Source organism: Neolamprologus brichardi, chromosome 20, assembly GCF_056152115.1.
Source record: "Neolamprologus brichardi isolate AB-2024 chromosome 20, ASM5615211v1, whole genome shotgun sequence".
Taxonomy (NCBI): domain Eukaryota; kingdom Metazoa; phylum Chordata; class Actinopteri; order Cichliformes; family Cichlidae; genus Neolamprologus; species Neolamprologus brichardi.
Window position 1 is genome coordinate 10,530,455 of NC_142123.1, and position 17,192 is coordinate 10,547,646.

The 17,192-nt window shown below is 40.0% G+C and overlaps 1 protein-coding gene across 1 annotated transcript; it reads right to left on the bottom strand.

Moving 5' to 3' along the window:
* Positions 1–442: 442 nt before the first annotated feature.
* Positions 443–3,522, bottom strand: LOC148096915 (uncharacterized). Its single transcript, XM_087833710.1, has one exon. The coding sequence runs from the start codon at positions 3,418–3,420 to the stop codon at positions 850–852; it is 2,571 nt and encodes an 856-aa protein (XP_087689836.1). The 5' UTR covers positions 3,421–3,522; the 3' UTR covers positions 443–849.
* Positions 3,523–17,192: the final 13,670 nt, after the last annotated feature.

Below are 17,192 nucleotides of genomic sequence, written 5' to 3' on the forward strand. Positions count from 1 at the left end.
CTCTCTCTCTCTCTCTCACACACACACACACACACATCCACATTCCAATGTAAGGAACAAACACCCACTGTATAAAATAAAGACCAGGGCAGTCTCAGAGCTGCGAGTCCCTGAGCCCTCACTCTCATGCGAGAGCTCAGAGCTGCCCTTGCTAAGCAACAAGTAAAACTGTGTGTTTCTCCTCTCTGATTCTCAGCTGAAGAAGTGTTTTAGAATATATCTCTTAACATTAAACCAATATTTGAAAACAGGAAAGTATCTGATATATGAAGCTAAAATTTACAGCAATCATTGTAAACGTTAAACTTTTCTATTGTGAACAGTTGAGCAGAAGGTTTGGTTTTGTCACAGAATGATCACTATATCAAATTATACTGCATTAAAATACAAGTACTGATGACCAGAGTACACATATGCTACACTTTTTTAATTTGTGGTTGACATCAAGAAAAGACAACAAAAGTACACTTGTTTTTAATTTGTTTTGTTTTTTTTATTTAATTTTAGTGCCAATTAACTAAGAAGTCTCCCGAAGGTGTTTTGAACTGTAAGGTGGAGGGCCTGTAGGACCTCCACCTTACAGTTCAAAACACCATCTTTAGAAAATTCCAGCAATCAAATGATCCCCTATGAGCAAGCACTTGGCGACAGTGGGGAGGAAAAACTGCTCTAAAAAGCAGAAACCTCCAGCAGAACCAGACTCATGTAGGGGCAGCCATCTGCTGCGGCTGGCTGGGTACGATGGAAAACACAAAGGAGACACAGTGAAGATATACTAGTTTTTTAGGAAAACTGTAAAGACTTTTAGGAATTTTGATTTGAAGCAAGGCAGTGGAAAAGTCAAGGTCTTTAGTCATCGCTGCCCTTAAAACAGCATCTGAAGGGATACATAATAGCTCTTCCCACTGCTGCAAAGAACCTGGCAACTCTGGACTTTTGTGGAGGACTTGTGAGGACACCCAAATTGATTTTCAAATGCTTCAAAATAGCCTCATCAAATGAACTATCACTTGCAAAAGCAGCATTCATGACCTGTTCTGTGGAGCCAAACTCCTTGACGAGTCCTTTAAACATTTTTTTGGTTAATTGACTCACATTCTTGTCCAGATTTGTTATAGACTCCTCAATGCTGATTTCAGGTTGCACCAAGTTGTTGAGATGTTCAATGATGTCTCCTAAAGTTTTGTTAGGTAATGAAAGCAGAGGCTTTTTTAGGCTCTTTTTGTACTGAGCCACGAGTCTAGCTATAAGACACATGGCAAGGTTCTCGGATGCTGCCTGAGATGACACTGACACTTCTGAGAGCTTTTTCTCCAACTTTTCTGAGGGTTTCTCTTTAGACATTTCAGACAGTTTTTCCTCTAACTTTTCTGAGGTTTGCTCCTCAGACTTTTCCAAGAATTTCTCCTCAGACTTTTCCGAGGGTATATCCTCTGAGAATCTGTCCTCTGACTTTCCAGACATTTCCTCCTCCATCCTCTCGAGAACTGGTGTTGAACTTGAACAAGAGGATGTTGAGCGTTTCTCTGGTGACTTGACCTGCTTTTCCAGAGACGCTGGTCTAGAAGGACAGGGTTTTTTAGATTCTCTGACACTTTTCTGAGAATAGTCTGATTCTGTGTCTCTTGCCCGTTTCTGTCCCTTTGCCATGACCTTTTGGATCTCTTCAACAGCATCAGACACTTTTTCGCTCTGAACAATTTCATCTATTGTTTCACCATCAACCAAAAGCAGAATCTTTTGCAAAAACTTTCCAACTGCGTCTTCTATGATTACATAGAGGACTTCAGGAGAAAAGAAAACTCTCGATTCAGCTACTTGCTGTGGTGTCTTGGAGATGACGGAGTCTGATAGACTTCTACCCATAACAGTTGTGGGAATTTGGTATATACGACTTATCATTAAATGGTCGTACAGTTTCTCTGTCAATTCTCTCGAGAAATTCTTCACTTTCTCGCTTATTTTAATGTTTTCGAGCCTTTCTTGGATAATGTCATGTTCTTTCTCTTTTGTGAACTCGCTGTATATGTCACTAATTTCAGATTTGATGACATTAAAGCTAGTTGGAGTAGCAGATTTTATCATGTTTCCCAGAGTAGATGAGCTTCTAGAAGGGGCACGGACAGACATGCTAGAATTTGAACGAGGAGTTTCGCATGCTGAACCTGGGAGGCTGACACTCATACTGTCGTGGGAACCCATTCTCTCAGTTTCAGGGGAGTGGGTTACCTTTGACAGACTAATAAAATAGTCTTTGCTCTTCTTCACTGTTGTTTTCAGCTCCCCTTTCATCTTTTCAAAATGTTTTCCTGCAATCTTGGAAAAATGCAGTTTGCGTGATTTTTGCGGTGCGGAACGAGCACGTGAGGTAAAAAACTCTCTCACTTTATCAAAGATGATTCCCCCGTTGAATCCAGATTTGGGTGAGGTACATTTCTCACTGTGACACGAATAATCAGTGTCAGTGCACTGGAGATTGTCAAGTATAATATTGACAATGTCAGCTGCAATTTTTTCTACTGGGGTCTCAGGTGGAATACTTTCTGCCTGCCTTTCAGCTTCTGCACATTCCCCACTTTCTGAACTTTCTTTCTTTTCTGAAAGTTGCTCTATTTCAGCGGGTGGCTCAATTTCCATATCGCTGTCATCATCCGATAATTCATCATCTGTAAAATCTGAATCTTGACACCATTTGGTCAGAATCTCACTAACCTCCTGGGTGGCTGATTTGACTGAGATGCTGGACTCAATGCTATCTTTGCTGGACTCAGACTTACTTGAATCGCTTTCCTTTCCCATGCACGGGCATTTCAGTTTACTTGCATATCTTTTCAAGCATGAGAGAGCATGAGAAACCATGACACGCAGTTTTCTAATATTACGAATTGCCCCACTGACGTAAACAGCGGGGTCTGATGGTAAATTGAAGTGCTCTCTGACCAGGGCGACTATATATTTGACCTTATTTGAAATCTCCTCCTCAACCATCTTTGTCAGCTTTTTAGCACTGTGACATATCTGCTTTGGGATGTTGAGCAGGTTTGCAATAGTGATTGAGATGGAGTCACCAAATGATGGATTTGTTTCTATTTCTGCAGATGCATCGCTCTGAATGATGGGAAGAGCACGTCTCAAAATGTTGGCTGAGGTGATCTGTATGATTTCAGAAATCATATCAGCCAAAACTGCTTGAATATCAGAATCCCAAGCTCCATTTTCTATTAAAGTCCACTGTACATCATCGAGCTTGTTGAAGGCGTTATCGATAATCGGTGACAGCTCATCTGGTGATACGACCAGTGGGGTTTGAGTATTATAATCCTGTGTTGCAGACATTGTTATTTCACACGGATTCTCTCTGTTAAAATCTTCCTGAAATGCTAAACTTTCTGAATTGAAAGAGCGTGGTAAGTTTGACATGTAACTACTGTCGAGGGGGTCTCTGGTAGTGATAACTTTTTGACTTAGCTTGGCTTCTATTTAAGGACTTTCCCGGATCAAAGGAAAACCACATTAAAGGACTTCTTTGACGTAACACATCAAAACCTTCTATGAGGTAAGTCGTTCGAATGCACGAGAATTCGCGCATGCGCAAACGCCCGCGTTAAGCTCGTAACTCGGGTGCGCATGGCAGAAGAAAACTGTTTTTTTTCCTTAAACCTTTATTTAAACATCAGTACAATACAAAATGGAATTAAACAGTACCACAATAATGGTGTTGTACTTACAAAAGAATTGTATGCATAGATAAACAAATACAAGAACAGTATTCAGAAACAACAATATAAATATGCTAGGGGGAAAGTAACTGATCAAGCCAAAGAATAAAGTGATTGAAAGATCTTAATTTTTTTCACAAACACCAATAGTTTTTATAGCTTTTGGGTTAGTGGAGTTCTTAATTGAGTTAAGATACTGTACAAGTTCAAAGGAGAATACATAAAAAGAGGGATGTCTTCCTAAATATTTGGACTTGTGAATCAATGAGAAACTGCTCCAGTGAGCTCTCACGTGTTCGGCTGCGGTCATGTCGGCCGCACTTTGAATTTTGTTGCTCTTTTTCTCTCCATAATACGGTTACTCGGAAACACAGCAGAGTTCGTCTTTTTTTTATCCTGCAAGTTTGTCCCCATTTACTCCGCAGTCCAGTAGATGTTTTGTTAACAAAGAAAAGAAAATACAATCCTTACTTGATTTATTATGATTTAAAAAAATATTAAAAACTCTTTAAGAGGTGGCAACATGGTAATATGCCGAGTGGCAGCGTTTTCCTTTCTCAATTCCACAGAGTTTTTCTTAATAAGTTGGAATGTAACAACTTCCGGTATAAACACTGTCAATTTTACTCGTTTTTTAAAGGCATGTCACAAAGATCAATCTTGTATTTATTGACAATATCAAGTAAAAAGGAATACAGTTTTAGTGGTTTGTTGTGGCAATTAAAGCATTTTGTGTCACTTTATAAAACCCCCCCCCAAAAAACCAAAACCCAGCTCTTTGCTCAAATTACTGCAGCTGTATATGTGTCGAGTTTGCCTTTGTGCTTATCCTTTTCTTCCCATCAAATCTGACAATTTGAACACACACTTGAATTAAGAGTGTGCTAAGTTTTCCAGCAGTATGTCCAATTCTTCTAAAGGCAGTCGCACTCGCAGTTCTTTCCCTGTCAACAGGTCTACAAATATGGGGCACCGTTTGTAAAGTGAAACATGCTGAAATTAACGGCAACATTTTTCCACATTTAGCTCAAAACCTTACCTAAAACATGTTTTTTCGAGTAATTTTTTTTACAACATTTAGTAAAATATTTGTAACTTTTCATCAAATGTTAAATATTAAATCTAAATGTTAAATCTAAATGTTAAATGTTAAATCTAAATGTTACAGAAAACTAAATATTTAGGCTAACATGCAAATTTATTGTACGCATCAACGGAAATACCAAAATAAAAGCTTCCCGAAAACCTCCGGTGCAAAATTGTGTCTGCTCTCCCCCTCACTTCTTCCCGCCATGTGCTGCTTCACTTCTTGCCTACGAGCGCTGGACATGTGCTGCAGCGATTGTGAAGTGGAGACTGCAGCTGCTAAGAGTGCACTACTGCTGAACCTTTGGATAGCCGAAAAAACGGATCTTCCGATGTTTTCAGCTAAATCGCCGGACGTGCTTTCCCATGGTCGGTGCCGGGTTATGGCTGAATTCCAGTGGAATGACGGTCCCGCCATAATAGACGTTCCAGCCATGTGTTCCAGCCCTAAACCTAACCTTATCCCTAACCTTATTCCTAACTTTTACTAGCAGTTAAATGACGTAAAATAGTGTTTTCCAAGGCGATTTTTAGAAAATGAACGAACATGTGTAGATTGAGTCCAAACGGTTCTCATGTGCGCTCCTTTTTCCGATGCCGTCATTTAGGAACGTGTTGGGTACCCGAAAGCATAAAATGTTGACAATTATTAAATTAAAATTAAAATTATTACGCTTAGGGAGTGAGAACGTGTCTGACCACTGTCTTGTTTCTTTATGTTGTTGTGGGTTCTTAAGAATGACACCATTACTTGAAGAGAAGGTATTTTATCGAACTGTGGTTCACATGTAAACAAAGCTTCGCCATCACAGTCTACTCCGAGGTAACTTCCTCTGGCTCTCTAGCTCCCCCTACAGTCTAGAAGTATTAACAACATAAAACATGATACTAGGCAAATAAGGATTTGCTGTTATCATTACAACCACTACCGGCACACTTTTGCGCCAGTGGTTTTCGGAAAGCTTTTATTTTGGTATTTCCGCTGATCCGTGCAATAAATTTGCATGTTAGCCTAAACATTTAGATTTAACATTTAGCATTTAGATTTAACATTTAGCATTTAGATTTAACATTTAGATTTAGATTTAAATATAATATTTAGATTTAGATTTAAATATAATATTTAGATTTAACATTTAGATTTAGATTTAAATATAATATTTAGATTTAACATTTAGCATTTAGATTTAACATTTAGATTTAGATTTAAATATAATATTTAGATTTAACATTTAACATTTAGATTTAAATATAATATTTAGATTTAACATTTAGATTTAAATATAATATTTAGATTTAACATTTAGATTTAAATATAATATTTAGATTTAACATTTAGATTTAAATATAATATTTAGATTTAACATTTAGATTGAATATTTAACATTTAGATTTAAATATAATATTTAGATTTAACATTTAGATTGAATATTTAACATTTAGATTTAACATTTAAAATTCTGTTTTAAATATGAAAAGTTACAAATATTTTACTAAATGTTGTAAAAAAAGGTCTTGTTTTGAGCTAAATGTGGAAAAATGTTGCCGTTAATTTCAGCATGTTTCACTTTACAAACGGCGCCCCATACAGCTCTGCTATCACTTCTGACATACATGAAGACAGGAAAGTAAGAAGCAGTGATGTTTGTAGGGTTACTGAAGTTTGGCTAGCTGGTATATAGTGATGTGCTATGTGACTAGCGAAACAGCTATGTTAGCATAACATTAACACAGTGATGAAGGGGAACGTTTTTTCCACTGGATAAGAATTAAGGTGAGGGTTCCCGATGGTTAGGGACAAATGCAGTGGCATGGCAGGATGCTGTAAACGGACCAAACTTCAGTCAAGAGAACAACTGAGATAATCCATCTACATACAGGTTAGTCATTAATGTGCTGCTGCATTGCCTGGGCTGTAGTTACATGGTAACTTACCTTACTAAGGTTTTAAAAACTGAGCTTTAAAATGAATTGTTGTAATAAAAACTGAGAGAGGCCGACAGTGATCACTTACTTTTTGTAAGGGGCTTGTTGAGATTAAATAGAACAAGTTACAAAGCATTAAAACATGTTAAAAACACAACAGCCTTATTAAACGCAGAGTAGTTTGGGCCCAGAAGTAGGATTCATCACGTCATCACTTAAAGACCGGATGGACACACAGTGGAGTTACTCATGTTTACTGTTGTTTCCACTTGTAGCAGGATGAATATTATATGTACTGGTTGATCCCACTTTTAGTCTTTCGCATTTTGAGGAGAAATAACTTTGCTTGTTATCAAATTATCAGTATCTTTGGAAACATTTAATACATCGTGATGGTTTAAATGCTGAATCGTTTTCTGTTGTAGAATTCATATTCATAATAATCTTTAGACAGCGGCACTATAGGTGTTTGCAGTTTTTGCAGTTTTACAAGCCCTCACGGTAAAAATATGGAATTAAATATCACTAATGGGCTCTTCTCAAAAAACATCAGCGTCTGTGTCACACTGATTTTGATTAACTGACTTATTTTATTGTAATCAAACCTATTTTGATATTGTTGTCTTGTTTTTCCTTTAGCGAGGTGGTTTACTTCCAATTGTAGCAGGACCAGTACGTCTGCCAGGTCCAGGTAGAGCTCCAGTGACCAGGAAGACCTCAGCATTCGCCAATTCCTGCTGAATTACCGCAAACAGAAAGAACTGACAGAGGGCATTGGAATAGAGGATGATTATAACACTGAAGACCGAGGTAATAGGTCTGTCTAAGGGCCAGTGGAATATAAGCTATAGGTTGTAGTGGTGATATTAGATTCAGAGTGTAGAGGAGATGGATCATTGTAATTAAGAGTCATAGAAATCTGAACCTCACTGCTAAACTGGCGGTCTAACTGTACATGTGCTCCATTGCAGAAGTCCCTCCCACTGAGTGTGAGGATGTTGAAGATACTGGTAGTCCTGATGTGAAAGCAGAGCTTCCCTCCCACCTCAGCATCGCTAAGGATGTTATGGAGCGCTGCATTCATCTGCTGTCTGATCCCAGCCTCAGGCTCTGACTCAAGGTACTGTATCAGTAGTTTTATGTAGAGTCAACTGTTGGACTAACAACAAAAATAATCATTCTTGTGAAGGTAGGACCGCCAGCGTTGGTACAATTCATCCTGTCAGAACTGTGTGGAGGACTGTTCACTGGTGTAATGCTCATCAAGGAAAAACATTCAGTCTGGTCCAGGAGTGAAACAGAAATAAGTCTGTGCTGAAGTCGTGCCTGCTCAGAAGACCTCAGTAATTAGTTTCAGCTCACATATAATCAGGATCAAAACAGAGATAATTGTTAGGTGTGTTGTGCGTCTTTGTCTTTAGGTACTGGACGTGCTGGAGTTGTGCGTTCAGGTGCTGAGTGAGAGGGAAAATGAACTGCTGCCTATGGCTCATCGCTGCTGGCCAGCACTCCTGCAGAGACTCACAACTGATGACCCATTAGCAGTCCTCAGAGCCTTCAGGGTAAGTAAAACAAACCTTTCTTTTCATTACGTGAGTCAAAATTATTCAAGTCGTCTTTAGTTTTTTAAACTCTTAATAGTAAAAGAATGAAAGATGCTGCCCAACAACAGGCTTATTTCATTCAGAAATAGTTCTATTATTTACTGGACAGGCACAATTAGTGTTGGTAAGCTTTAACGTTCTAACCTCTCGAAACACACGTCTACTTTTTATACTTTTTATACACTGTTTGATCTGTTTGATCAGCGGACATCAGAGCAACTGGCACGTCACTTTTTAACACTGGTAGATTATTTCAGCAAAAGAAGTTAAAACATTGCTTTGATTCTATATTGACTTGTAACACAACAACATGATCTACAGATATTTTCTCAGATTGCCTTTAAAATTCCACATGTGAAGCTGTTAAAGCCACAGCACATGATCCTCATTTACGATTAAAAACTGGCCACGTGGAATATTTAAGAAGAACGGGCTCTTTCTCGTCACACAACCTCACAGAGAATTGCAATCAAACTGCGCAGTTCAACAGCTGAAGCGCTGCACATAGTCAGGCCCATAAATAGTGGAAGAGTGGATGTCTGAAATCCAGGGATATGCAAACAGCCTGCTGTGAAATCCTCCCTGAACCACCTCAGCAGTTTTACTGAGGAGTTATCAGAGGTAAAGTCCAGGCTTGGTCTACTTTTTATACTCTTTCATCTTTTTCCTAGTTCCTCTTCTTTCCCTCCTCCCTTCTTATCTTTACCCCATATTTTTGGAACCAGGATCATATTTTTAAAGGATTTGTTCTTTTGGATATAGAAGTGTCATCATGTGCATGCACTGGACATAATCAGAAAAGAAGCACTCTCAACAGGACCCATGTATGTAGTGAAGCCTGGAGCTGCACATGTAACGTGCCCCACTTTCCTCACATCCTGCTGCACCGCTGCCTGCTGTTTCAGCCCATCCACCACCCCAGCATCCACCTGTGTGCTCCTGGAGTTTCATGAGTAACATATTTGCAGGGAGCAATCCACCCGAAGACCAGGCACCGAGCTCAAACTGTATTCTGCTGCTGTGATTAATCAGTGAAATTCACTTTGTTCCATTTTATTCTTTTTATTTTTCTTTTACAAGTTGATTTCTGTTGTAATTTCTAGATAAAAGGTAAAAATATTACAATTTTTATATGAGTAAAAATGTCCTGTGTTTGGTTTTCTCAGCTGAAGCAGACCTAGATGTGGTTTGTGAAACCTGTCTACCCTACCTGAGCTTCAGACAACCCATCAGACTGCAAGAAGCCTGTTTAAGGTAAGTCTTTATAATAATGTAATGCAAGACTTTTAGCCCAAACTTTAGTAAACCAGTTTGTGGACCTGATTTAAAAATCACCCTCACTCATTTTGTCCCTTGAGAAAGGAACTTCCAGAAATACGCAGATGGAGTTCAGCAGTTGTGGCTAAAACCAACAGGAGCAGTTAAGCTAACTTCAGGTTGGCACACAACAGAGCTAACTTACAATAGCTAGCAATCCCAACTTGGCAAAAGTGTTCCTAGCCAGGTAAAGAGCATAAACAGTGAGGAATGACTGTGATGACGAGTTTATATGTGGCATATCATCACAGGTCAGTTGCCTTACAGGCGTGAATAGAAGTGTCTTCAGGACATGTAGGGCCGTGATCTCCCAATACTGTGTGTATGAATCTGAAAGGGAACTCAATTCACCTTTACACTGGCAGCTGATGCAAAATGTGTGCACTGTGAGACCTACAGTAATGTAAAGGACAGATGGAAGTTGTGAATAAAAAAAGTAAATAAATAAAAACAAATAGCTCAGAATGCAGTATGCAAGGAGCCTTTAATAACTCACATCATTCTGAATTATTGATCTAAGTGTTTGGGTAGCAACATAGCAGCCACAAGTAAAACACATGGTTTAATATACTTAAGTATTTTCCTGCTTGGAGGTGATTTAAAAAAACAAACCTGCAGAGAAAGGCAGTGTTGAGTTAATGAGCTTATAGTTAAACTGTTGGTTTGCATGTTAAAGCCAGCAAAACTGGTTCAGTCTGTCACTTTGGATTATAGGAAGGTGTTTTCTATACAATAGATATTACGTACAAAGCAACACACAGCTCAGAACTAATCCCGTTCCCATGTTTCTTTCCCTTTCCTGCACAGTGTGTTCCGACACTTAATCCAGGTGGATCCGGACACCTTCTGGTTTACTCTAAATGAGCTGCACTGCCCGTCCTCTTACATCCCACACCACCCCGACCTCCTGCCGGTGCAGCTGAACGGCACGGGCAGGCCGAGAGACGAGTTCTCGGACAACGTGTTCAAACTGCTCAAGGAGGAGTTTGGCTCCGTTACTGAAACAGTTAACCAGCCAGTCAGCTAATGAGCTGCTGCTTGATGAAATTGACTCTTCTCACAAACGGACGACTTATTGAACCACGACTCCAACAGGTCAATTAGCTGAAAGAAATCTGTCAGCTGTGCCAAATAGCTGATCACCTAGCTCTGTGGAATTAAGAGCTACTCTGTAATTTACAAAATGTTACTTAGTCATCACCTTGATTCTGCTAGCCCACAATTAGTACTTACTGTACATTAACATTAGGTGAAAATGGAGCGCTACTGAGTTATGTTTGATTAAAAAGAGAAAACAAAACTACAGAATCGGATATTTTTGGCTCTTCCCTTATTTTCCCGAGAAGGGAATCACAGCAGACGGATCCAAACACATTTTTACATCAAATGACCTTCTTGATGTAATCCTCTCATTTATCCAGGCTTGGGACCAGCAGTAAGAGTATACTAGCTTTGGAAGCCCTGAGGGTGGGTGTCTCCTCCACCAAGGAGCCACTAAGAAACTACATGAAAATTGTATAAATATGGTTACAGCTGTTGATTTTTTTTCTAAAGTACAGAAGCCGGCATTGCCACATAAAAGATTTCATTTTTGCTTGATGCAATGATGATGATGATGCAATGTGCATAAAGTTAAAAGATTAAAGCTAATATAACAAATTTCATTTCATTCAATTTTATATGTGTGCATGAATTGACTTGTAAAGCCCTTTGGTCAACTGTGTTACCTTTAAACCTGCTATAGAAATTGCACTGGACAATGGAGAAAGGATAAATTGAACCCATTCATAACCATTCATGGCCAGCTTGATCCAAGCGGTCCTCGGTAGCCATGACAACAAAGACGTCCCAGAAATCCTGCTCGGCGCAAGCAAAAGGGTTTGTTGCACACCCCGCAACTAAATATAATCATATAAGGGTGTTTACCCACTTTATGTCACTTCCACGATGTTATTTCTCTCTCCTACAGTTTACATAAACATGATGAATTATGCAAATTAGTCGATGATGTCATTTAGCCACTTGTAATGACTTTTAGGAAAGTCAGTAGCGATTTTCCTTACTGAGGAATTGGTAACACTGTTTGAAGCAGACACACATTGCCAGGGTTGTGGTTGGCACGGCTGACTGGGTAACGCCTTGTGAGCAGCTTGTGACAATGGCAGGTGGCGGGGATGCACTTTAACTAGAACAGAACTGCCTGTGTTCTTCTGGTGGCTGTGTGGTGCACAGCGTTAAGAGGCCAGCGGATGAATTCCAGAGATGAACGACGCAGGATCGAGTCTTTATAAGAGGCACTTAAAATCCTTTAATTTTCTCAAAAATCGACAATGCGTTTTATAATCTGGTGCGCCTTATGTATGAATTCTTGTTGTGCTTACTGACCTCGAACCGATTTTATGTAATACACGGCACTCAAAAATCTGTCAAATCAGTCACGCAGTAGAACATGAGAATAGTAATGATAATGAGCCCAACACTAAAATGTTCTGTAATCACTGCACATCTTGCACTCATGTCTGTCTGTGTCTGTGCCAAATCCTCCACAAGCACTCTTAGAGAGAAACAAAACATTAGCAGCGGAGCGTCCTGGAGGTCAGGCCTGGACTAACAGATTCCAGAGATGCTGCTAAGAAAGGAGTGATACGGATTTTAACACAGTATGTATTTCACATTGCACACACATTTTTCCCACTGTAACATTTTCCAACAATACAGTGTGATACTATAACCAACAAGCAGCCAGTGAAACAGTTTCCTTCACACAAAAATCACAGAAAAGTGGCAGTTAAAGGGTTAAGTCTGCAGGGCCCACACACACTCATGTGAACCTACAGGTTTTTTTTTTACTGTTTGGGGTGGATTAGGCATTAGAAGTGACTAATCTTAAAATGGTTACTGTCCTTAATCTCAATTTCAAGTCAGTCACACTTAGTCCACATCATCAGTCCAGTCACAGTCCAGTCACACACATTCATACCAGTTATTGCTGAGAGTGGAAAACCGTGCACTAATTTGAGTATCCACCCACAGCAATATGACGTCATTACAAAAATAAAAACAGTTCACTATGATTTAGGAATAGACTCAATCGCTACAATCCTTTTAGACACTTACCATCTAATATGGTCAGCATCCTAGGCAGGTGAATTTCCTCTGAAGCCCATTGTAATCTGGAGAAGCTCGCAGTATATTTGCTCTCAATGACAGATTTTATGGTGCTTTTAATTCCCATCTTGCAGGCCTGCTTAAAAGAGAGCTGACTATTAAATCATCAACACACAAAACACCATCACCAGAGGGCTGACACCTGACAGGTTTTCTCTAAGTGCACAGTTACACAAATATTAGGCCCAATTCCAGACATGTCCACGTATAGAAAAACTCTTTCTCTCTTAGAAAGGAAACAACCCAAACCTACCTATCAGAATCAATCTATCACTAAAACAAAAACCTCAAATCTGCCAGATTAATCACAGAAAAGTTTTTGCTTCCTAGTACAACAATATGTTTGTACTAGGAAGAAAGGAACAATTGACTTATCTCACAAACGGACGGCTTATTGAACCAGGACTCCAACAGGGTTGGAAATCAAGTCATGTTGAGTCACAAACAACATTCCTATAACAAGGTAGAAGCCGCAATGAGTTTTTGGTAGTGACTTTTATATATGCTTTATTTATCTAGTTCCAAAAATGTGGTTGACATTACAAAAGTGTTTTTGAAGAGTAATGTGGGCAAGAGGACAGCAGATGTTGCAAGAAATATAAGAATAGTTGTGTAAAGATATTTTAAGTGGACAAAGAGGATAAGGCGTTTGTAAACCCTGTTGCTAGATGCAAGAGATGTAAAGATATTGGAGATATAAAAAAAAAAACACAGGGAAACATAGGAAATAATGTTTTGTCAGGCAATGACTTGTTGGCACAAGAAGAGTGGTCCTTGGTAGCCATGACAACAAGGAGGTCTGTTTGTTGCTGGCAGGTAAAAGAAAAAACAAAAAGTCAGGGGAAGCCCAGGCTGAACAAGGTTCATCCCTTGAAATTTTCACTCCAAGATCACCTGCCGGGACCTCCCCCTAGCAGATGAACACACAGAGCCAAATGAGCCGAGGGCTCGAACCCAGGCCTGTATGTTACTAACCTGCTAGCCCGCCACATGTCGCCACATGACAGGCATACCGAAGGGGGAAAATTCTTATATTTAAAGAGCGCAACGTGCACATCGCGCGACCAGCCTTTTCCATTAGCTGGAGACCACACATTTTTGCACTCAAATACTCACCAAATTTTACACACTCACACCTGTTTTTTTTGCCTGCACACCTCTTTCTCCACTTATTTCTCAACAACCACTCCTTTTTGATCTCTGTTACCTTGCCTTTATTACATCCTCTTAGCCAGCATCAATGACTGAACAAAAGAGCAACCCAGTGCTTTTCTCATCATTTCTTTAGTCACGCTCAATTCATTCGCCTCTACGGATTAGCTAAACCAACTTTACAAAACAAGTTTCCCCGAAGAGCCCACTTCTCATCTTAGCTGCCTAGATTTCAGGACCTAGCTAAGGACAGTGGACACAAACACATTTTACTTACCAAAAAATAGCAGCGGGGCCTCAGTCTGTCTGTGGGGCATAGCTGGACTGGCCATCGGGCATACCGGGCAAACGGTGGGCCAATGGTAATTTTTCGTTTTAAATGGGCCGATGTTTTGTTGTTGTTATCTTTTTTTCCATAACCATGTAAACAGTGAAAGGTGGCGGATTGGACAAATGCTGGCAGACGTGTAAAAATAACTCAATTGTTTGGTAGTGGCTATGGTGGAGCTTTCACAGGTTCAGTAAAATTAGCAAGTGGTGGAGGCCAGCAGGTGGATGGGGGAAAGGGGAGGCAGAGGTGGAGAGACCCAAGGCGGCCACCGGTCCAACTGTCAGGTGAAATGAGCTTCAGGTAAGAAGTTATGACCTGCAGTCTATCTGGGTCAGATATAAACCAAGTTTAGGTGTAGTTTATTTTCGTTGTGCTAACTTTACAGTCAGTTACAATAACTCGTACTGTGTACTAGCTAGCATGACAGAGTTTCTATACAGTTGGGAGGGTGCTATGATGTTACTGGTGAACTTTTATTCATATGGTTAGTTAGTAGAGTTGCCTACCGTCCTGTAAAAAACGGAATCCTCTGGTATTCAGAGTTAATATTATGCGTTAAGTATTGAGCTGAAAATAAACGCGATTTGTCCCATACTTCAGCTACAATAAAAAAAAAAGACAAAAAGCTGGAGTTATTCTGTGTCAGCTGTCAGCTGCCTCTTCTTCTCTCATTCTCCCCGCTCCCTCTCCTGCTGCTACTTCAATCATGAAACTGATCAATGATCAGCTGATCAGCGTTTCTGCCGCAAGTCCCGTCTCTCTTGCTTGTTTATCTCCCGCTTTGTGCCAGAAAGAGGAAACTAGCGGAGATGGCGTTAAACAGCAGAAGCGCCTTTAAACTTGATCAGTTGTTGTTAGAATTTATTTAATATTACTTTCTAGTATCAGCTGATGTTTTTTGGAGCCATGACCGTAAAAGCTGCTGGTCATGATATCGGTTTGGTTATCTGGTGATGATGGTGATGAAACCAGGAGATGTCCTTACTGAACGGGTGATGGAGAAACAGGTTTACCTTTTAGGTGACATGAATGGGTTGAAGGAAAGCTATGAACTGTTTCTGAGAGACAACTTACACCAGGATCCTTTTCTATGTAGCTGACAGCTGGTAACTGTGCAGGGGGTGTCTAGCAAAGTTTTGCCAGGGGGCCAGGTAGAGCATTAACAGGGAAAGGGGGGCACAAAGAAATACTTTTCTTTCTTATTCTCATTTAAAAGTTCTAGCTTTTAACAAATAATTATCCGAATCTTACAACCAAAGTTTTCATCTGATGTCAAATTTATAGAAATCCATTATTGTACATAGTAATTTTTTTTCAGGGTCCCAACATAATTTCTTCAGAAGAAAGTACTGTACATGATGCCAGTATTTTCCCACATTTTCTAGATACTGTACTAGTACTTTGTGTAAAATGCCATCAAAAAGTCAGTTAAGTTTTATTCTTTCTCACCTGTCTTTCTGTCTCCTTTCACTTTCAAAAGGTTGCCATGTTAGAAAAAATATTTTGCCCTGCCATGCTTATTATTGATGTGGTAAATAAATAGTTTATGAAAATATCATTAAATCTGTCATTTATTTTTTTTAATATTCAGTAATGGTCATGTCTCAACTCTATTCTTCTCTGTCTTAATTTCAGGTTTCCACCATATGTTGTAGATAGTTCAGGAAGTTAACTCAACCAAGCAGTCTTTGGGTTTCAGCTAAATACTGTTTAGAATACCAGAATAGGGAGGATGGTGTAGGTTTAAGTTTTTTAGATTGATACATATGTACCAACAAGACAGTGTACATCACTGTCACAACGACGTTTGTTTTCATTCAAAGGTTTTATGGTTTTTCCTATAATACCTGCCCGCTGGGATTGAAATGATGGGAAGAGGCGTGAGTTTCTCAAAATGGGCTCACTGAGTGCAGCACGGATAAGATCTTGGAAAGGCTACGGCTGCTGTGAATACTCAGAATAAGATCTCTGAGTGCAGACTGGATTACATCTCGGAAGGGCTAGTTCGGAATAACATCTCTGAGCGCAAATTGGATGACATCTCGGGGAGGCACACTGTCGTGAGTTCTCAGAATCGGCTCCTTGAGCACAAGAATGACAACATCACAGAACACAAGTATGGCGAAGCTCGCGGCTCTCCAACGGGAGATTGAGAGACCAGTGTTGGACTGTAGAACTGCTTTGAAATTCATATGAGCTGTTCGCACTAAAGTAAAAAGCACCATCACTTCATGCGGATACCCTCTCGGCGCCAGCTGCGGTCGCAAGGCTGGAGCCGAACAAAAACACCCTGATAACGACTGTGTTTAGACTGTTCCTTCCCATTCCATGCAAGGCCACCTGGGTTGGCTGGAAGACTGTTTACTTAGCCTAGCAGGGCGAAGGACACTGTCTCAGCTGAACTCTGGACACGCACACACATACATATACACTGATATGCACACACCCCCCTCCCTTTCCAAACGCCTTCGACGCTTATTCCCTTCCGATGCTGACGGTGGATCAAGGAGACCAGCGCACAGGCTGCAGGCCCAGATGTACTGTCTAAATCGGCTGTCTCTCACCCTTTACCCACCCCTGTTGTTTGTCATGTGTTTATTTGGTGTATTAAGAGTTTTTTCAAGTGCTATGTGCAAAGGTGTTTTTTTTCTGGTCTCAAACTGATCTCCCTGTTGGAGCTCAGCCTGGGGGGAGTTATTTTTTTCTCCTTATCTTTCCTCATGTGGTGCATTTTCCATTGTTATACCTCTCTGACCCGTCTTCCCCATGTGATGTTTTGTGTAATGTATGTATGGTCGGAGGGTAAGATGGCACCGCCATTGCGTGCAATAGGTCCTCAGCCTTATGAAATTTCCCCTTGTGGGACTAATAAAGGTATATCAAATCAAA

Bases quoted from the DNA above. Each gene is read 5' to 3' on its own strand.
- LOC148096915 (XM_087833710.1), bottom strand. From the start codon at position 3,420: ATGTCAAACTTACCACGCTCTTTCAATTCAGAAAGTTTAGCATTTCAG.